Raw genomic sequence first — 21,641 nt, forward strand, 5'->3', positions numbered from 1 at the left:
AAAATAAAATTAAAAACCGCTAATGATGGATAGAAACAACACTCTAAAATTGGGACTGATTCAAAATATAATCGATAAACATCATATAAGCTATTATTTAATTTTTTAAAATTTTATTAAATATTTAGTTTAGTGGTCTATTATCAACAATCAGCTCTATAAAAAATTAAATCAAACTTCTAATCCAGTGGTAGTTTGGGGTATCAATAAAATTTTTCTTCTCTGCCAAAGGGAAAAGAATTCAAATTAATCAGAAAAAGTATCATTACAGAAAAAGAATAATACAGTCTTAATAGTTTGAATTTGAATCAAGTTTGAGTTGAGCCTAACCACCACTCAATAATTATTACAGCTACTGTACCAGTCCTAGCCACTATTACGCATCTAGGCATTGTCCTGGTCTAATTAGAGACGTATGGCCACACCAAAGACTTCTATTAATTTCCGTCATAATTTCAATTTGATTTATTACGATTCATTTGTTTTAATCCTTTTTAATCAAATATATATGATGGTATTATTTAAAAAAAACGATAAATCAAATTTGTGATTTGAAACCAAACCGTACTTGTCAAAATTGATTTAGCCCGGTTCAAGATGATTTCGGTAAATCTGAGTTTGGCCAGCTCCTATATCTAGTTTGATTGATTTCAATTCAAACCGGACGAAGTACACATGCACCGTCTAGACTCAATTAAGGCCCTATTTTTATTTTTTATTTTTTAAAACTTTTTTATTTAGGTTTTGGCCCATTAATTTGAGGTCCAACTATCTACATGATTTTCAATTCTTACTAGATCCAAAATTTTCAATATTTCTATTTTTTAAAAAATAAAAAATTTTGCTGAATCAGATTAAAAGCAACATTGATTTGGTTTAAGAAAGAGAGAAAATGGGTATGATTTTGATTCAGATCCTTCAACTCAAGTTAGACTGGGCCGGTTCTTGTTAAATTATCGATCAAAATCAAATCGCAATTGAATCTATCGCCATTATTGCTCAGTCACCGATTATCACGACTATTACCTCTTGTTTATTATTACATAAAAAAACAAACTAAATCTTATCACTTATGTTTTTTTTTTTTTTTTTCTTTTTATTATTATATTTTTTCCATTATATAATTAATTGTATTCAATCAAATTATGTTTTTTTTTTTGAAAAAAAAAATCAAGTTATCTACAGGCTAACGGAATTAACACCGCCTAATAGATTTAGTAACAATGCTAAGAAAATATAAAAATTGGCTCAATCATTTATATATAAAATTTATTTGATGCAATTATTCTATAAATAAAAAATATACTTTAATTATTAATTTTCATAAAATTTATCATTACTAAATAATTGTATTATAAAATTTGTCATATTTTCAAAAACATGATTCAAGATAAAATAAAAAGAGGAGACTTTATTTTTTTTTTTTATTTATCATTTCAAAGTTCGAAAAACATAAATCCTGTAATTGTTATCTAATCAAATTTTTTATAAATTCAAGATATAAATACAAAGATTTTAATTACTTTCGTGTCAATTTTATTATGTATTTACGTCTTTAAACAATTTTTTTTTCAGTCATAAACTATTCGAATGTAAGCAATGATCTCTAATAATGTGATCAGAAGTGGCCCTGGGCTGGCTTCGGTCCATCTCATCAGATCTCAAAAGAAACGAAGTTTCATATATTTGTAGGAAAGTGCCATGCATGTGTCTGTAATCGCCTGTATGCGTAGCTTGCGGATTTGGTTTCGTTGACTGCTGCTGCATTTTCATTACATGTTCGTGTTCTTCCACGGGGAAAAAATTTATCTAAATTTAATACATTATTATAAAAATTATTAAAATATAAATAAATAAGTCTCAAGAACACATTATATATCTTGTACACCACACACAACGTTTAAACAATACGTTTATTGTTATAAATGTGATAATTTAAAAAAAATTTAAAATTTCAATTCGATATTGATGATCGCCGGATTTCTGACACCCGAGTTAAAATCGGAATTTAAAAAAGAAAACCGATCTAAAATTCATAAGAGCCCACTAAACAAACCGACCCATCAATGCGTTACCCAACTCGTGACCAAAGTAAATCGGACTGGCTTAAGGTATGAATCTATAAGAGAAAAATCTAACTCGTGTGATATAATAAGAGGTACGAGAGCAGGCTGAGCTACACCACTACTCTATCAGCATGCGCGCCGAAAATAAATTAAATAACCGCTTGACAAGAATGGATAAATAAGTACATTCATACGTACGGGTCTGTGTGACATGAACACGAAACACTGTAACAAGATAACAGTTATACGTCACTAGAAAATTAAAAAAAAAGAATAAATGAGAATATATGATATTTTTGAATCAAATTAACAAACTCTTATAAACTCTATTTTTTCTTTTTTATCTCAAAACATGAGATGTTAATTGAAATTTATATATAAATAGCTACAACAAATGTACAGTGTTTATATCAAAATATAATATACTAAATAAACGTTCTTATATCCGATTTAGGTCATTTCTATAAATTACATTGATTCCTGGATATTATTAAGAAGCATGAACTCTTTGATATTAATGCACCAACTAGCTATAATATCAAGAATCCAAATATGGGATTCTATTTGAAATATATATGAAAATAAAATAAAATAAATTTTCGTACATTTACACAAATGTTAAATAAGTTTATTTTTATTTTTAAAAAAAACTTTATTTTCTTTATCAATTAAATTATTGTACTTTGACGGCATATAAATTATGTTCTAATATAATATTTTTTGATGATAAAGTATTGTTTTTTTAATTACAAAAATTATTTACTATTTCTATATATATTTTTTTAAAAATATATTAATTAAAATACTAATTTTTTGATATTTCAAATTAAAAAAAATATTTAATTATAAAAAATAAAATTATATTAAATCAGGATTTAATTAGCCCTTATAAAAAATACTGAGTCCAATTACTAAAAAAATAAATTTAACTTATTCAATCATTGAACAAAAGGATAAAAAGTTAATTAAACTTATTTTTAAATATATATACATTGAGGTTTATTTGAAATGATTAATTTTGTAAAAAAAGATAAAATTTAAATAAATTTTTATAAAATTATATTAAATTCCATTTCATTTAAAATAGATTTACTTAAGTTAAAAAAAAATTATTTTTTATTTTAACTAGAGTAATTAATATAAAAGAAGTTAATCCAATTAAATTTATTTTAAAACGGAAAAATAAGGTTTTAATGATACTGCTTAAAATCCAACATGGGGACCAAACTAAGGAACTTGAATTGCTTCTCAGCCGTAATGATTGTGTAATCCAATTGGATCAAGCTTATCTCTACCCTCTCTATCTTCTGGATCTAATCCATTTTGTTTTGGAGCTCCGGCAGCTAAAATTTTAAGTTCTGTAATAACCTTGAAATGAATTAATGCACATGTTATTTTCTAATGAATTCATATAAAAAATAATTGATAATTTTTTTTAATTTTCTTTATTATCAGAAGGTTTTAATTTAATTGTAATTAATTATTCTCATTTCAATTAGTAGAGTTTGATTATTGCTGAATTCATTATTCGAGAGACTATCATGAAAATAAATAAAAAAAAAAATCCCTCTTTTAGTAATGAATTTTAGATTATTAGCATTGAAGTAATTTTTAAAATTGAAAAAATTGAATTTAAATTTTAGTCGGAATCCATTAAAATAAAAAACGAAAAACAAAAAAAATCCTCATTTTAAAGCGCAGTGGAAATTTATCAAACAGTGAATACAGACGTAGAAAAGCCACACTCATCAGTCTTCATCTTCTTCCTCTGTATAGCAATTAAATTCTGTTCTTTTCCTCTGATAGAGACCTTTATCCCAGTCTGATGGTACCTATCGGCTGCTGTGAATTGCAGTCAAAATAGAAGCTAAGGTTCATTCACAACACCAAATTTCGAAATTACCCTTGGAAATTAATAACTCCTACCAAATCAAACAGTATCAATCAAGTATAATCAAATGTGATTCTGACTTTGATATATAATTAAGCATCTGATTATCAGATTTAGTTTATTAAGCAAGTGCAATACGCAGAGCTTGAAGCTCCTTTCTTTTGCCTCCGTCCGTCTCTTTACAAGTCAAACCGGAGATTTTTCAGACACTGAAAAGTAGCTTCGGAAAGTCACCATGATTTTACAGCGGAACAAGTACTATGTTTTTAATGATTTTTCAAAGAAAAAGAAAAAGAATCATGCAACATCACTATGTAGCAGCTCCTTTGAAATGTAAAGTCATTTGATATTTGATCTTTTTGTTTTATCTTCAATATAAAAATTTCATTAGTTGAATTGTTTATCCATTTTTTATTCATGGGGCTGAGAGTATTTATTACTTATTAGTTATTAGTCTGTTATGGAGACAGCGAGAGAGAGAGAGATAAGATAAGACCAGTCAAATGAACAAAAAACATTGCATATGAATTTTTAATTTTTTTTGGCATTTTAGTTTTTTCTTTTTTGAATTTAAGAAAATTATTAAAAAAAAAAAACTTTCTCGATCTTTATATAAGCCTGGGAGCCTCTTAGTTTGTCACAACCCGCTTTTCTTGACTGCTACTTCTGGCTTCCTCAAAGTATCATAGTCTCAGCACTCTTCTATCACTTTCTTGAAAACTTGCAATTTTCAATTCCAAAGCTCTCTCTCTCTCTCTCAAATGGCAGCCTTTTCATATCAACACTACCCTTTTCATCTTGACTCCGTTTTTCTGCCAAGCACTTCCTTTAAGAATCTGTCTGGCTTTATGGAGGAAGGGAGCATCAATACCAACTGTTTTTCCCAATTTTACCCTCCTGAACTTCCCCTTCAAACTCCTCTTGATGTTAGTTTTCATGACACTAGTCGTCTTGATCACAGCTCTATGCTTGCTCTTAGTGATAATGAAACTTCTGTGACCAAGAAACAGAGCACAGACTCCTCCACCGTGGTGGACAAGCTTGAAAGCGGCGAGCAAGTTACACAGAAGCTGCCTCCTATGGACAAGAAGAGGAAGCGTGCAAATGAGTCATCTTTGAATTCTGCTCAATCAAAGGTATTTCATCTCCACAGTGCAGTTAGTAAAAAAAGGGATTTGCTTGGATTAGCAGAACTTCTACTGATTCACAAATATCAACTTTGTTAGATCATATGGTAATTAATTGTGTTTATGGATCAGGATGCTAGAGATGCAAGAAGCAAGAAACAAAAGAAATGCAATAGTGAACTGAAAGAAGAAGAGAAGAGGCCTAAAGCTGAGAAGAAAGTTCCTGAAGAACCCCCAACAGGCTACATTCATGTAAGAGCAAGGCGGGGCCAAGCAACAGACAGCCACAGTCTTGCAGAGAGGGTACCCTATTAATTTCACTTAAGATAGCATATTCCCATTTTACCCCCACAAAAATTAATTAATTTCTGTAAATGCATTTCAGGTGAGAAGAGAGAAAATCAGTGAGAGGATGAAGATTTTACAGCGTCTTGTTCCTGGCTGTGACAAGGTGCAGTAGTGCGCAGTTTATTGTCTTAATTTCCTTTTTTATCTCTCCTGGAAAAAAACAACAACTGTCTTCTATATATCTGATGGCTTCATGTGGCCTGGTTTGAAAACAGGTAACTGGAAAAGCCCTCATGTTGGATGAAATTATTAATTATGTCCAATCTCTGCAGAATCAAGTGGAGGTAAACACTAATCAAACACATTCAGAAACAGTGTTTTGTATCTATATTTAATTATGCTTGAACATGATGGAGATTTCATTTGTCATGCCCCCAGTTCCTGTCTATGAAGCTTGCTTCTGTTAATCCTTTGTTCTATGACTTTGGAATGGATCTAGATGCAATGATTGTCAGACCAGAGGTAAAATTTTTTTTTAAAAAAAATCAGTTGAAAACAAAAACTATATATATTCTATTATAATTTTTATTATGATGGTCCAACTTTAAAAACTGCGTTTATGATTAAAGCTGATGAGATCTTTGTCTCTGACACGAATTTATGCAGGGATTGAGTAGCTTGGCATCATCACTGCCACCTATGCAACAATGCACCCCTACACAGCCCACAGGTATTGCTGATGCAGCCACAGCAAACACCCCCACCCCCACCCCCACCTTTGCGTATCCTCTCTTTGATAGTTCGGCAGGATCACTTTTAACTCAAGGGCAAGGAGAATTCATTCATCAGGTAAGCAGTCCAGGGTCTAGGTGTTGAGATAATAATTAAATAAATTAATTACCTGACCATTTTTGTAAAAATGACAAAAACATCATTTTCAGGATAATGGTAGTCTATTGTGGGACGTAGATGAACAAAGACAAAAGTTTCTTAATCCATCTGGGTTCAGCAACAACTTGTGTTCTTTCCATTAAAATAATACCAGATAGCTGCCCTACAAACATCTGGTAAGCCCTCATGTCCTGTCTCATATAAATATTATAATAATCACAAATATTATATATTAATTATGTGCATGGATTTATCTTAATTTCCAGCAATGGGGATCGATGTCAATGCCAGAGAGAAAGAAACAAAGACATGATAAAAGTCAAAAAGTAGGAAGCTTCAGCAAATTGTTGTTGCAAGTGATCCCATGTAGAAGGCTTCTGCTTCGGCTTCTGCTACTTTTCAATCAAAAGCTCTGGTTCCATGTTCAATAACAGTAAAAAAGTGGTTAAAATAAAGGGGCAGCAAAATCAATGCATGAAGATCACAAAGGCATATAATACAACCGACCAATAAGACCACAGATCTTTCCCTAGATTCCTTGTTCCCGTCCCAACTCTCGCCTTCCTCTACACAAATACCAAGACCTCTCGCTGTTTGCTGGTTAATCCTCTAGCTCTAGGATTTAACTATTTTACATGTAAAGTTATTGTATTGGAATTTAATTTTTTTTTTGCTACAGTTATTCTGTTATTACAGTTATTTTACTGTTGCATCCTGCCTCTTGGGTTGGAGAGATGGGTTATGGAGATGCTTTCACTGTAATTGACGTTGACTAGTTATGCAATTCCTGTGGTTAGCGTTGGCTTATTAATTCTTGCAGTGGAATCTTCTGTGTTTGGCATTTTTTAAGTTTACCTTCATCCCTCCTCTGTCTCGAGGGTTGTGGACAAACCATCTAGTTGGTTTTCTTTAATATAATATTATGAACTTTGTTTGATCTAACAGTTTGCTTGATTTAACAGTTGAATATAAAAAATTATTTACAGATAATAACTGATTATATAAATTATTATTATTAACATATAAAATGATTAATAATTAATTTATTATATTAATAGTAAATATAAAAATATTAATTTATTATATAATATATAATAATTAAAAAAATTTAAAATATATTTATTTTTTAGATATATTATAATATAATAATAAATATTATAAGTTTTAAAAATAAATATTATAATAAATATTATTATTTATTTTGTTCTATAATTTTTATTCACATTTTATTTTTTTAATATTTTAAAATTATTATCTATTTCTTTTTTTATAATATAATAATATATAAATCGACTATTATAATTCTATTTATTTTATTAATTTAATATTTTTAAAATGAATATATTTAAAAAATTAATAAAAAATATTATTTTTTAATATTTATGAAAAATATAGTGGATAAAAATTATGAGATAAAGTAAATATATTTTTAATTTATTATTATGTCCTGTAAAAATTAATTTAAAAAATTATAATTAATAAATTTTAAAAGAGTAATATGATATAAATAAAAAATAAAATTAAAATAATTATCAACTAATGAAAAACTGCTCTAATTGTGGAGTTTATCCAACATAAAACTAATAGATCTTATATCAGAGTTTTTCTTGAAACTTATAAAAAAGATTTAATTATTTAACTCCATTCAACATTTAAACCACACTATATATATTAAGAAAAATTCTTTTATAATGAATTTAAAATATAAATAAGTAAATTTTATTTAAGTTTTATATGAGTTTAAACACTTTTTTTAGTTTATCATCAGTAGATAGGAATCGTAAAAATTATTTATACATAGAACTAAAATTATGGAGAAAGAGATTATTTTTCAGACAATTTTTATTGGAAATAACTAAAAGCATGTCTAGCTATGGACTGGCCATCAGATAGCAGGAATTTGACATCTCACTGGCCAGTGTTTCACAGCTTCATGATCAAATCTACTTGGAAATGAAAAAATATTAATGAAATAAATGAACCTATCTATGGCAATTATTATATCAAATCAAAAGAGACAACAAAACATGTACTTTCATATATAGCAATTCATTATATGAAACTATTTTCTTCCATAATTAAAGTGGGCTATAAGCTGGAGGCCCTCCAAGACAGCCACTTGTCACTTGTGGACTCTCCTAGCTTGATTAGCTAAAGATCTCAGATTAATTCAAAGTCTAATTACATAATTATGAACAGACAAATCTAACGGCATTTCTTAATTACTTCAAATGATTGCAATATGGTATAGAATGATTAAAAGATGAAAGAAGGATTAGCTTGCTCTCATATATATCTACATCTGCAGCTGGTGGACACAGAAAGTGATAATAACCCTTTGATTAATGTTTCATTTGTAATAATTTTGAGCTTGCTACAGCAGTAAATACAGACAATCCATGTGGATTTGTCTGCTTTTAGCGTTGACCCACAAGTTGATTTCTTGCATAATAACTGGCTCATATTGTATCTAAGCTCCAAGCAGACAATTCAATATTTCCTTTATAGCTTCTAGTACCATCCATCTCATGCATGCATTGGATTGCTTCTTCTTTCAGATCCTATAATCTTCCAGCAGCTAGCTTTGAGTGGTGTCCATCAAACCATCATGCATATGTTAAAGGAAGTGCTCTCAAAAGTTCACCTATAACTCATACAAACATATGGTATAGCAATCAATGATGACCAATCAAATGGGAGATTGTGGCCCACTGAAACTCATGAGTTTTGGTTTAACATTTATAGATAGGCTAGCCACTTGGCTTTTTAAACCTAGATGCTAAATTTTGATCTTTGCTTTGTGCCTTTGTCCTCGTCATTTCTTCACTACAACTACAAGTTGAACTCTCAAAAATTTGATTTCAAAGTACATGGTGCTGCCAACTGGATGAAATTAGCAGCTGGATATCAGACATGTTTGTAGCTCACCAACTGATCAATTTTCCAATTCATGGTCCCCTATGCTTGGAGTTCCTTTCTGTTCTTTTATTTATTTTTTGGGGTCTCTATGTTGATTGCTCAAGAGACACCTCCATCCCTTCATTTATTAATATATCTATTTTCCTATCCCATTGGTTCTTTTGATTATAAGTACATTGTTTCTTTCTTCTGTCAATGTCAAATAATCTTTAATTCGTCATTGAATCGTCACCGGCTACTACATCGAAACAAGAGAAATTATATAATTATATGGGGTTATTAAAAAAAAATTAGTTTTATCCATTGATGGTTTGTAAAACCCCATCAACATTTACGTACTAAAAATTTATAAACCCTAGATGGAATTTACGTACTAAAAATTTAATTGGTTTGCCATAAACCCTAGATGGAATTGCAGTATCATGTAATTTTCACTCCAATCTGATGGCATGTGAAAGGAACAATGGTTTTAGTTAATCGGTGGGGGCGGCCCGACATCTATGTATGGTCACCTTGGCTTTCTGTTTGGCCTGTCCTTCCCTGACTATGAAATTCCACCATCAATAGTTTGACCTCCCTCTTATAAAGTCACACACTTCTTTTTTTTTTTTTTTTTTTGGAGAAGTTTACAAGATCAGAAATGTGAATAACATTTTTATTATGATATATAACATAATTCAATGTCAATAAGTTTTCTAATATATATATATAATTTTAAATGCCATTAATTTCATCACAAAATATAAAGCATTATTAAATTTTGAATATGTGGTTTTCTTAATCTAATCTCTTGAACTTGAATTGATTTTGAGATTAATTTATAAGGAGATAATTAGCAAGCTGGCGGCATGAGAGTTGCCGGAAACATCACCGAAACGATAGCGAACACGTCCGATAAATGTTTCCGGGTCTCTGTATACTGGATAATTGGACCCAAATTATATATATTCTCTTAGCAACTAAAGGATAAGGGCGAGGCTTATCCCATGCCATGGCCTTAGCTCTTAAATATGGAGGTCAGTGGCCTATTGGGGGCAGGACCATTTGGGGGAAGATGGTTTGGGCGGTGCAGCTATGGCTGCGCTCGTTGAGGACGAGGTCCCACTAGGGTCCGCTTGGCAATAGAGGAACAATCCTGCAAGGCAGCTTGGGGAAGGCCCCATGGCCAATTGAATTGCCTTGTCTCTTTTGTTTGTGGGTGAGGCTAAAAATCACCCATTTTTATGGATATTAATTTTTCAATTATTAATTGTAAATGAGATTAACATATTTAAGAAAAGAAATATTTTTTAAAATTTTTATATAGGATTAATAATGGAAAAGTTAGTCTAAGTAGTAGGCTTTTGAGACAGTCATCCATGCTGCAGAAATAGACTGGTATCACAACTATACATTCAATTAGTTTTTCATATATAATAACATATTACTTGGATAAGCCAAAAAAAGATGTATCATTTAATGAAGTTGGCAGATACTATTGATTCATGAGTGGGACAAGCTCCCGTATTATGATTCATGCTGCCGGTATTGAATTAGGCCATTCATGCTAATGCATTTGAGTATATGGCAAGTGGTATTCAATCAATTCCATCCTCTGTTTCTTAACTTTCATTTGGCAGTGAAATCTAAGGAATCATTATCTCAGACAATGAGACGTGGGTGTATGTTATTTTTATCTAATTATTTATTTCATTTAAACAAATTGTTGTCAACTTTTTTTATAAACACAGCTCTCTGTCAAATGAATGCATATATTGTTTGTCCCATTTAAGAATTTATACTCTAGAATCTATCTCATAATAGAAGAAACTGGAGATTTAATTACTAATAATCCCATTCTTTTATAAAAAAATATATCTATTTCAACCATGCTACTTCATCACCTATGTCACTATGGGCAATATTTGTGAGATTCTCTCATTAATCATGGACCAATATCAACCATTAATCATGGTAGAATTTAAAATCCTTGTATATACAATTATTGTATTGTAAAATATCTGTACAAGAAGAGCCTAAACTCAGTTGCACAATAATCTTAGAAGACCAAAAACTCTTGCACAGCACTTCCGAATCTCCCAGAGGAGGAACTGGAAACAGCAGAATTGAGAGATAAGAAAATGGAAACTTTAACAGCTACAACCGAGGCTGCATGCTAGCCAAAATAATATATGAAAAGCATAAACTCAGTAACATTAAATTTATGAAATTTATGCTTAGTGGCAATTAGTACCTTGAAATGGCTTTTAGCTCTAGAATACAGAATATTTAATGTCGACCCCAGCAGTCCTTTACAAGGAGCAAATTCAAGCTCATTGCTGCAACAAGAATCATGGGTCCATAACCTCAGCAACTGTCTACTTTCGACATAAAACATAGTATCGTGGGTTGTTTTGTTTCTTCTATGAATACAAACAATTCAAGAGTAAAAAAGAGACATTATTGGAGGGCAAATGTGAAGTGAAAACCATGCCTCTTGGACAATAAATATTTACGTACAGAATGCAAAGATTTTGAAGATGGTCCCCTCCATGGTCTTTAATCTTTTGGGCCGAGGCCATGGCCGTGGCTTGGACTAAAGTATTGTCATGGATGATGGTGCTTGTTAACTGGAAATTTCGAGTGATTCCATTAGTGAAAGTGACATAATTAAGGTCTCAAAATGAAAAATTTATTGTGAAAAGGACCAGAGAATGAGCAGTGTCATCACCTCCAAAGACTGCCCATTCCGTCTAAATTTCGATTACCATGCATGCACTAAATTTAAATCATGCAATTTAATCTTTAAGACTTGATATTGATGGCAGAGGAACAATGGTCCTGCCTGAGACTATCATCACTATATAGTCTAAATCATTCCTCTCTTGCCGCTGAAAAATATTTGACTCGCATGCCACCATACAATTATTCGTTTTTTCTATGTTTTCATCTCCATGGATAGTATGAATTACACATAAAAATTGTCCATCTGAAAAGCGAAGTAAAACTTTTTTTTTTTCTTGAGAAACTTAAAAAGTTTGAACTGATGAAGAGATACACTTGTTGTCTGCGGAAGTTTATCCCTTGAATAATTTTTTTTATAAGGTATCGCTTACATAATTAATATAAAAAATTAAAGTTATTATAACTCACAAAAGTTTAGCCCAATAGAAACGAAGTGTCCAAGTGACCAGAAAATTATATTGGGCTCAATAGATCCTGGGTCGGCTGACTAAAGTTGGGCTTCTTCTGAGTCTTGAAATAAATGGGCCCACAGATCCAAGCGACCGAAACAAGCCGGGATTGAACTAAAACGACGTTGTTTCTTTTGATGTAAAATAACGCGCAAATGATTTCCCAGGAATTGTGGTTAGTTCCTGGTTCCGACTTCTCAGGTGTTCGTAGAAAGCTCACTGTTGCTTTGGTCTGTGGAGTGTAGATAGATCCCCCTTTCACTCTTAATAACCTATCATCTTCCTTTTCGAGTTTTGAGGTTACAAATTTCGTTTAGATGAGGCTCTTGCAGTTTGGTTTTTTGGTTGCTTTGGCATCTGGCCTCTCGGCGATCCTCATCTATATCGCCGGCGTCTCCAATCTAAGTGCGTCTCTCTCTCTCTCTTTCTCTCTCTCTCTCTCTGTGTGTGTGTGTGTGTGTGTGTGTGTGTGTGTGTGTGTGTGTGTCTATATATGTATGTGTATATATAATTGTTGTTAATCGATTTTTAATTTTTTTTTTTTTGTATAGATGCGATCCACCAGCTATCGCATGAAGATGTAGAAGCATTGGAATCTCTGCAGAGCAGTTTCCGGAAGTGCGTGGTAATTCTTCGGTGCTCTTGAGCTCTACGCTATTGTATAATTTTTAATGGATCTTCAGTAGTATAAAGTAAGCCATGCCTTTTGTATTGGTTTTTAATTTTTTCTGCATCTTGTTATTTGTGCAGAATGCAAATGGATTAGGTTTACAAGCAGTTACTGGTAATGATTATTGCCAAGTCATAATAAACTTTCCTAGTGATACTGTTCCTAAGTGGGTATGTTTCTGCTTCAAGAATTTAATGGGTCTACTTTTTTTATTTTAGTTGGTTGCAAGTCGTATGCACATTGAGATGCATCAGTTTCATATTTTAGAGAATGTAAGAAACTTGGATGTATTTATTTTGAGTTGACTTTCCTTTTTATGAAATACTATGGTCCTCAACTAATATGTTGCCCTGAGATTTAAGTTTGTTTTACATTTCACTTGAAAACAGAAAGATCCAAAAACTGGAGAACTTGAAGGATTATCGTTTGAATTTAATCTTTGTGAAGCTGTGGCTACATGGGAGCAGGTGAGGTTGCTGTTTTGTGGTTAATGTTCTGATTCTATTTGTGTGGAAGCCTACTAATTATTACTATCTATCTTCTTAAAGGGTCTAGATTTTGAACCCATGACCACCCAGTATTGCCCACAATTGTGTCAGCTGGGCTAATCCCTGTTTATTTCTTTTATTGAATACTGAAAATGATATGATCGGCTTCCTGTCTCTTGCATAAATTGATTGAAAAGTCTATTTTTCCCCAGTTTTCTTATGCTTTACAATTGATTTATTATTCAGTGAGTTGATTGTCAGGTGCGGAATAGCACTACTGTACTCACAAGGGAGTTCATTGATGCTTTACCAAATGGATGGGAGGACTATGCGTGGCGCAGGATTAATAAGGGAATACTTCTGTATGTATTTACTGGAAATTATTATAAATAAATGATTATCATTGAGGGGACAAATAACAGCTGAAGGAATAGACATAAGAAAATGGCATTTACTAATAAAACAGATAAAGATGATGTGGCTGATATTACATACTCCTGGCAGGAGAGTATGTAGAGAAGTTGTCAAATCCTGCCCATCATAGTAATTATGCCTTAACATAAGCTTTTATTTGACAAAGAAGTAATGAGCTTTTCTGAGCTTTTCATGAGATCAAAAGTTTGTAATGGTAGCAGATATAATCTTTAATCCAAATATACTTCAGATAAGGAAGCTGGGAAATCTTTCTTGTTGTCCTATTCTTTCAGGAAAAGTCTCGAGAAGTCATTATTTTCTTTGGCTGTTGTACTTCGATTCATAAAATTGAATTGTTGGGGACTATCAATAGCTAGTTGATATTTTAATGTGGTTCTTTGTGTACTGCAGTAACCACTGTCAAAATAAAACTTTATGCGTGGAGAAATTATCATTGGTTCTCCCTGAGACACCACCATATGTTCCAAGACAGTTTGACCGCTGTGCTGTTATTGGTAATTCGGGTGATCTTTTAAAGACAAGATTTGGGAAGGAAATAGATGGTTACGATGCTGTTGTCAGAGAAAATGGTGCCCCCACGCAGGTTAAGCTTTATATTTGTTGTGTTGAATCCTAAACTTCCTTATTTTCACTGTAAAGACCTGACTTTCTTTTTCTGTTCTGTTTTATGGCAGAACTATACAGATTATGTTGGTAAGAAAAGTACATTTCGTCTTCTTAACAGAGGATCTGCCAAAGCCCTTGATAAAGTTGTGGAATTAGATGGTATAGTGCATCCTGCATCTTACAAGGCTATCAGTTATCTCATATTACTATAATAATGCTGATTATATGGATTCTGCAGAAACAAGGACGGAGACCCTGATAATCAAAACAACAATACATGACATCATGAACAAGATGATTCAGGTTTGTATTCTTATCTGGCATATCCTTTGTGTAAACTTAATTTATTTGTTTTTTCCAAGTCAGTTGCTTGGGGCAGCTGTATTACTCAACTTAAGATCTTCTGCTTCCTGTGTTCTTGAAAATTTACAAGTATATGTAATTTAAAAACTTGGAATTGGCTAATGATTAGGTTTTGAATTATGGCAATACAGGCCAAAACCTTGAAATCAATTTCCTGAGCATTTCTCTTTCTTTAGATTATGAAAAACATCCTTATCTAGTTTGTCCAGTGCTTTGTGTTTCTTTTTGCATGCACATCTTCTGAATGTAATTTTCTCAAAATGACCTTAACTTGCTATCAGTTGACTTCTTAAATTATTGAAAACAAAGGTTTCGAAATGTTCATCTTGTCTGGACGTTTAAGTGCTTTCAAACTATCTTCACTTTTTTTTGGCTAGTTAATATAATTTAATGTTTTCTTTTGTCTTCTGCAGGAAGTTCCAATAAACAATCCTGTGTATCTCATGTTAGGTGCATCCTTTGGTTCAGCAGCAAAGGGAACTGGCCTCAAGGCACTTGAATTTGCACTTTCTATTTGTGAGTCAGTTGATATGTATGGTTTTACTGTGGATCCAGGATACAAGGAATGGTATAAAATTTTCAAGAATTATTATTCCAATTTATTCTTGCATGGCCAATGAACTTTAAAATAGATTGTCTGACCAATGAACTTTAAATTATTCTTTCAGGACCAGATATTTCTCAGAGTCTCGACAAGGTCATACTCCTCTGCATGGAAGGGCTTATTACCAGATGATGGAGTGTTTGGGCGTAAGTATGAAAGAATGCTCACCATTTTTTTCCCATGGACTAAAACCTTCTAATCTCTGTTAATCTCACAACCATAAGGAACTAAGGATATACAACCACTGTTTATTTTCCTAGATGGTCATACTATATGAAAGGGCTGAGACTTAGATTATGTTCACTTCTAAGCTTACTAGCTTATACTATTAGAATCTCAATTTTTTTTCCTAACTTCCTACACTTCTCTCCACAATTGAAGTAAATCATCGTACTACTTACTAGCTGCTGTATGCACTCAGTAACATCAATTTTTTATTTTTATTTTTGGGTTTTGTTAAGCTCATTAAAATCCATTCTCCAATGCGAGCTGATCCGGACCGTGTTGTGAAATGGGTGCCAAGCTCAACCACAATTCGAGCTGCTAGAGTTGCATCAGAGAAATTGTTGAGGTATCCTGTAACTTTTTTATATAGTTTTGTTTTGTATTAAATTTTTTCTATGAAATAGCTAGAAATGTGTGACAGATGAACCATGTAGTTTGTTTTTTCCTTATAACCTGATCCACATGCACAGTTATTAATCCTGCCATGCAAACTCCTATATGATGCTTGGAGAACCTAGGCTGCTATTACTTAATGATCATTTGAGTTTTAACAATTTCAACCAGTGGATGATGTATTAGAATTGTTGTTGGGATATATTTTTTATGAAATGGTCTTATTATTAGGGACTTACTGAAGAGAAATCTAGTGATGGCTGAAAAAGAATAATTTTTCCTTGGGCAGTGTTCTTGAAAACTTCTGAGCTTTCCGAGATGGTATGTTATAGGGAAGAAAGCTAGGAGAGAACTTCTAATGGTTGATAATTTCTAAATGATAGGGAATATCCTGCTCAATAGATGCTCTCTTTTTTTTAATGGATATGGAACGTACGAAAGAAAAGTTGCATATATGGAACGTACGAAAGAAAAGTTGCATACTGTCATGTGAGGATACTGTCAGTGGAGGTGGCTTGGTTGTGGATGAGAATTTGGCTTGGAGGGGTAACTTGCTCTTACATAGGTAGGGAAAAAAATATGTTTTAGTGATCTAGTTGGAGGTGGAAGTATAAGAGAGCTTTTGAGTGTTATAATTAATTATCCTATCTCTAGCATCTAGAGAATTTAATATTTTTGCTGGTATCCACTCGACTTTTTGAATGCTTTGCAAAATCCACTGCTTGAATTTCCTTTGCATAAATGGTTTGACTTGGTGTTGGTGCCTTTACTTCTAACGTCTGTTTATATATATAAATTTCATGACTGTTGGCTTTATTAAGTTTTTCCTTATAAAGGATGATGTTTAGCAGAGAAAACATTCATTACTTCCTGGTTACTTGCAAGGGAACTCTGCCCCTATGTCAGCCTCATTATTACAGGATTATCGTGTTTTTACTTTCTCCTACGATGACTGTGGTCATATATCCTTGGCGTCCATCATAAACATCTCCACTGTTCTGTGTATTCTTCTCATTATGAAGTATTTAGATCTTGTTAGTTAAACTTGCTCCTTTGTTGAGCAGCAATTGCCTTGTTTGAGTTGCAGGAGGGTTGGAGCAGGATCTGAAGACCCACTGGCCGCATGTTCCATTAGAAAAAAGCAGGTTAGAAGGTCCACAGTTATTTCAAGTCTCAGAAAAGCGGCTGTTGAACATCGAAAGTTTGTTAAAGGCACAACATTGTATCCCTTGGAGCACAGTCTTGGACATGGTATGGTCTGCACTCTCCCAACAGATTGAAACTGAGCTAATTTAGCGTTGTGCGAGCTGATTGAGAATTGTCAAGTTATTGATTCATGTACACCATGCGATAGCTACTAGATCAGGGAGGGAGTTTTATGAGAATTATCCCGGAGGCAGAAACAATTGAGCTGCACTATTGGGATTTCTTGCTTAATAGCTTTGTATACTCTTCTGGCTCTGTCTAGTTTCACAAAATTTTGGTTTTGCAAAGTTAGAACTTAGAAGGCGAACGTTGGTGAAGAAATCTCTTTTTTTTTTCACAGATTCCAAGTGTATTTTAATCATTCTGAGTCAAAGCAGTGTTAATCAAATTCACCTTGATATTATTATTCTGCAAGGGGTCCTTCCAGCACAGGTCTTTATGATTTTTTTTTTGGAAGAATGATATGTTTATTTCTGTTGATATTGGAAACCTGCATATACTTTTGCATCTGTTTATGGGCTCGGTAGGGCTTAGCTGACCGGTACAGTTCCATCCGTGTAATAAAGTGATGCACGCCAGGTCTCAAAATTAGATTGAGAATAGTATTGTCAAAGCTTTTAGAAATGAAGTTAAAATTTTAACATATAATTAAAAGAGAAGATTTAGAAGATGTTAAAAATATTAAAACTCATTAATCATTCTATTGTTGAATTTTACCGTATATAGTGATGTATTTAATTGGATTTTAATATATAAATGAGCTTTTAGGTGGTGGATATGGTGATGTGGAGTTACAGTGGTGATCCCCAAAGTTATGGTTTTAGCGGTTTTACGTAGCTATTATTATAGTGGATATATTAGGAGTAGGAAATGAGGGGAGAGAGAGCAGGGAGGGAATCGTTTGGTGGGGGAGAGGAAAGTGAGGAAGATTGTGCAGTCCACAGCCCTCAAAGGAAAAACAGATGGAGAAGGAAATAGAGGCCAGGAGAGTATCGGGGAGAGAGGCACCCTATTCTGAACTTCTTAAATTTTTTTTAATAATTATATTTTATTTTTAAAAGACTTATTATTTAGTCCATAAATTTTATCTCTAATTACGATTTTATTTTTCTATTTTAAAAATTATACTATTTAATCTCTTAATAATATTTTCTGTCATTTTTTGCAAAGTATATTAAAATAAATTATGATATAGTCCCTAAATATAATAATTATTTATAATTCATCCTCAATTTTATCTATTATTTTTATTTTTTTCTCATGTATAATAGGAAAAAAATTCTGTGAGAAATAGAGAAACGGAGAAAGATAAACAAAAAGTGAAAAATGAATATATAAATATGAAGGTGAAATTATAATTAATTGTGAAATTGAGAGGCAAAATTTTAAATAATTACAATATTCAATGGTTAAATTTAAAGGTAATATCAAAGTGGATTGAAGGGTAAAAGGTGTGATGGAAGTAAAATCAAGGAATTGCATAGCTTCATTTTTTGAACATAAAGATTAAGGTTGTAATTAATAGTAAAATTGAAAGATGAAATAATATTTTTTTTATTTTTTAAGTGATACTTATTTTCTAATTTAATGCGATAGAAAAATTTAATAATAAAAAAAGAAACAAAAATAAGTTAAATGAAGCTCTTATATTTTTATTTAAAAAATAAATAAGATCAATTTATTTATTTTTACTTAATAATGTTATATTATAACAAAATTTATTTTATCTTTAAATAAAAATATAAAAAATTTAATTGAAAGAAATTAAATTAATTTTATTTAACTTTTAAAAAAGAATATTGGATCCTTCATAATTTGTCCCTCATTACCAACTGATGGAGACACACGTGATCAGCGTGTGAGAAAAAAAACAGAAAAATTGGAAAAGGGGACACGGGTAGAGCTAAGAACAAAAAACAATTTAAAAGAAATTAAAAAAAAAAAAAAAAAAAAAAGAGAGAGAAGAAGAAATCCGTTCACTCAGCACCTGGGTTTCATCACCCCCTTCTCGCACAATCGCGCTCGCTCACTTCCTCTCTCTCGATCAAAAAACTTCTCCGTCCTTTTCCCTCTTCGATTCTCCTCTTGCTTATCGTGCGCACATCCATATAAGATATGCTCGCGTACATATATTAATTAACCCTAGAGGGAAACAGATTAGTGTGGACCGAAGTTATTTGCCACCGGGAATTTTGCCTGAGGATCTGAAAACCTTTGCTTGGAAAATGGCGGACTTGTCTCCACCGGAGGGCCAGCTAAACGGCGGAAGCTCTGCAGGAGAAAGAGGAGGCCCTGCAATTGCAGTTACATCATCCGAAACCGTCGGCTCCAAGCGCCAGCGGAGGCCCAGCGTCCGTTTAGGTGAAATCGGTGGCGAACAGCTCTATGATACTCATTCGCGGAGGACCGCCAATAATAAGCAATGGAAGCATCATCAGCTCCTGTCTCTTGATCACAAAAAGGACCCCGGTACTTCTAATAAAGGCTCAAAGACCCGTGCTTTAACCAATTTAACTACTAGCGGTGAGTTTGCTGAAACCCTAGATGAAGACAAAGATGTCAATTTGGATTCCGTCGCAATTGGTAGCTGGAGAGTCAAGGATTCGAAGAAGCGGGCTTCCACTGCCACTACCAAGCGAGTCAGATCCAATTGGGTCTCCAAAATCGACGATGCTGGCGGTGGCGGTGCCAACAACAATGTCGAAGGCGATGAGAAATACAGCGGTGGTGAAGATGTGGATGATACTTATCGCGGATTCGATATGGAAAATTCAGAAAGTCCGTTAAAAGAACAGAGTCCTGTTCACTCCCTTGAGAATTTGGGAGACGGGAACGAGAGAAACGAAAGGGAAATTTATTATAATAGACGGACAAGTAGAGCAAGGGATAATCATAATCATCATCAGGATGGGGTTGAATTATCGGGCCCATCTGATACTGACGCCAGAGACTACAGGAACAATGGGACGTGTGTTGGTGGAGGAGAGGATGGGGTGAGGATTTGGCTGAATAGTATAGGGTTAGGGCGATATGCACCAGTTTTTGAAATCCATGAGGTGGATGATGAGGTTTTGCCAATGTTAACGCTGGAGGATTTGAAAGATATGGGGATTAACGCAGTTGGATCAAGGAGAAAGATGTTTTGTGCAATTCAAAAGCTTGGTAAAGGTTTTTCTTGACTGTCTTCGATGAGGTAGTAGTTTTGGTATTCAACAGAGGATTTATGTCTCAGTCATGGTAATTCAAGCTGCATCATGTCTGACCTTAATTTGAGTCATTTCGTTTTATCTAGTAGTAGCAGTAGTAATAGTTTTTGGTATGAGTAGGATATTTTGGCTTAGTGTTTCTTATTGCACTATATGAATGCATTTTTAATTCAGTGCAATTTTCTAATACATGGAATTCTTATGATTTAGTTCATGTAGTAGTTCTAATTCATGAGCCTAAAAGCTCTTATTTGACTTTTTAAATGATCAAAGAAAATGATTTTGATGTGCTCCAGAAAAGAATTCATAATCCAAATTTAAGTGTGTTGCCTTTGTTTGTCCTTCTGTCAGTGAAAAGTGTATGCTTAATATCTTTCATGTCAGTGATTGTGAAAAGAAATGTTCTAACATTTTATGCATACCATAATTCTATACTTAAAGTTTTTTTTTTCCTTTGCTGATGGTATCCTATCTATGCTAACTTACCTTAGAAACTGGTGGTTTTGTGTTTTTGAGGACTGTTTGTGAGCTATGAGCAGTAGTTCTCATGGTTCATTTGTTCACCGATATTCATTAACTTTAGGTTGAATTCTAGAAGAGTACTTGTTATGGACAGGACATGTTTCAGCGGTGCAAATCATCTTCTTGATCAGGGTCGTCCATCTTGTTATGTTGTGCTCATGCTGTTAGAAGTTGAAGTTTTGTTTTTTTAATTGTGGTTAAGTTCTTTAATTAAGTGTCTCACAATATTTAACCTTTAAAGATGCATTTGAGTTGTTTCTGGGTTAGTTACTGTTTGGCAAAAGAAAGCCACAGAGTGGGTTACTAAAACTAAATAATTTGTTACATGGCTTGCTTGATTATATGGAAGGCCTTGACCTTCATCCACTTGGTTACTTCCCTTATCAGGAACTGTATGACAGCATAAATCAGCCTAATCATCTCAAGTATGACAATTTAAAGCTCGTCTTAGTTTAATTATAGATCAATTGATATTTGATGCTTTACTGCCTTAAATTTAATATAGTGACTTATGGACAGTGCATAGTGGAATCACATCATCATTAATATACTTCTTTCTTTCTGTATA

At 32.7% G+C, this 21,641-nt stretch overlaps 3 protein-coding genes across 5 annotated transcripts; all 3 read left to right on the forward strand.

Moving 5' to 3' along the window:
- The first annotated feature begins 4,587 nt into the window (after nt 1-4,587).
- Nucleotides 4,588-7,084, forward strand: LOC110631241 (transcription factor bHLH137). Of its 2 annotated transcripts, none has more exons than XM_043950182.1 (8): nt 4,588-5,093; nt 5,217-5,387; nt 5,470-5,535; nt 5,705-5,716; nt 5,811-5,894; nt 6,039-6,221; nt 6,314-6,439; nt 6,530-7,084. In XM_043950182.1, the coding sequence occupies exons 1-7, from the start codon at nt 4,719-4,721 to the stop codon at nt 6,404-6,406; spliced, it is 984 nt and encodes a 327-aa protein (XP_043806117.1). In that variant the 5' UTR covers nt 4,588-4,718; the 3' UTR covers nt 6,407-6,439; nt 6,530-7,084. The 2 variants fall into 2 exon arrangements, with proteins under 2 accessions (XP_043806117.1, XP_021634687.1); XM_021778995.2 differs by having other exon boundaries at nt 4,589-5,093; nt 5,648-5,716.
- Nucleotides 7,085-12,500: 5,416 nt separating this feature from the next.
- LOC110600094 (sialyltransferase-like protein 2) lies at nt 12,501-17,771 on the forward strand. 2 transcript variants are annotated; one of them, XM_021736817.2, is made up of 13 exons: nt 12,746-12,760; nt 12,907-12,980; nt 13,106-13,139; nt 13,244-13,297; nt 13,415-13,492; nt 13,775-13,875; nt 14,339-14,531; nt 14,623-14,713; nt 14,793-14,857; nt 15,331-15,485; nt 15,586-15,667; nt 15,983-16,092; nt 17,227-17,771. In XM_021736817.2, exons 4-13 carry the CDS (start codon nt 13,259-13,261, stop codon nt 17,417-17,419), a joined length of 1,107 nt encoding a protein of 368 aa, XP_021592509.1. In that variant the 5' UTR covers nt 12,746-12,760; nt 12,907-12,980; nt 13,106-13,139; nt 13,244-13,258; the 3' UTR covers nt 17,420-17,771. The 2 variants fall into 2 exon arrangements, with proteins under 2 accessions (XP_021592508.1, XP_021592509.1); XM_021736816.2 differs by lacking the exon at nt 13,244-13,297 and having other exon boundaries at nt 12,501-12,760; nt 13,106-13,195.
- Nucleotides 17,772-19,275: 1,504 nt separating this feature from the next.
- On the forward strand, nt 19,276-20,738 carry LOC110599640. Its single transcript, XM_021736122.2, has one exon. The coding sequence runs from the start codon at nt 19,571-19,573 to the stop codon at nt 20,522-20,524; it is 954 nt and encodes a 317-aa protein (XP_021591814.1). The 5' UTR covers nt 19,276-19,570; the 3' UTR covers nt 20,525-20,738.
- Nucleotides 20,739-21,641: the final 903 nt, after the last annotated feature.

Source organism: Manihot esculenta, chromosome 14, assembly GCF_001659605.2.
Source record: "Manihot esculenta cultivar AM560-2 chromosome 14, M.esculenta_v8, whole genome shotgun sequence".
Taxonomy (NCBI): Eukaryota; Viridiplantae; Streptophyta; class Magnoliopsida; order Malpighiales; family Euphorbiaceae; genus Manihot; species Manihot esculenta.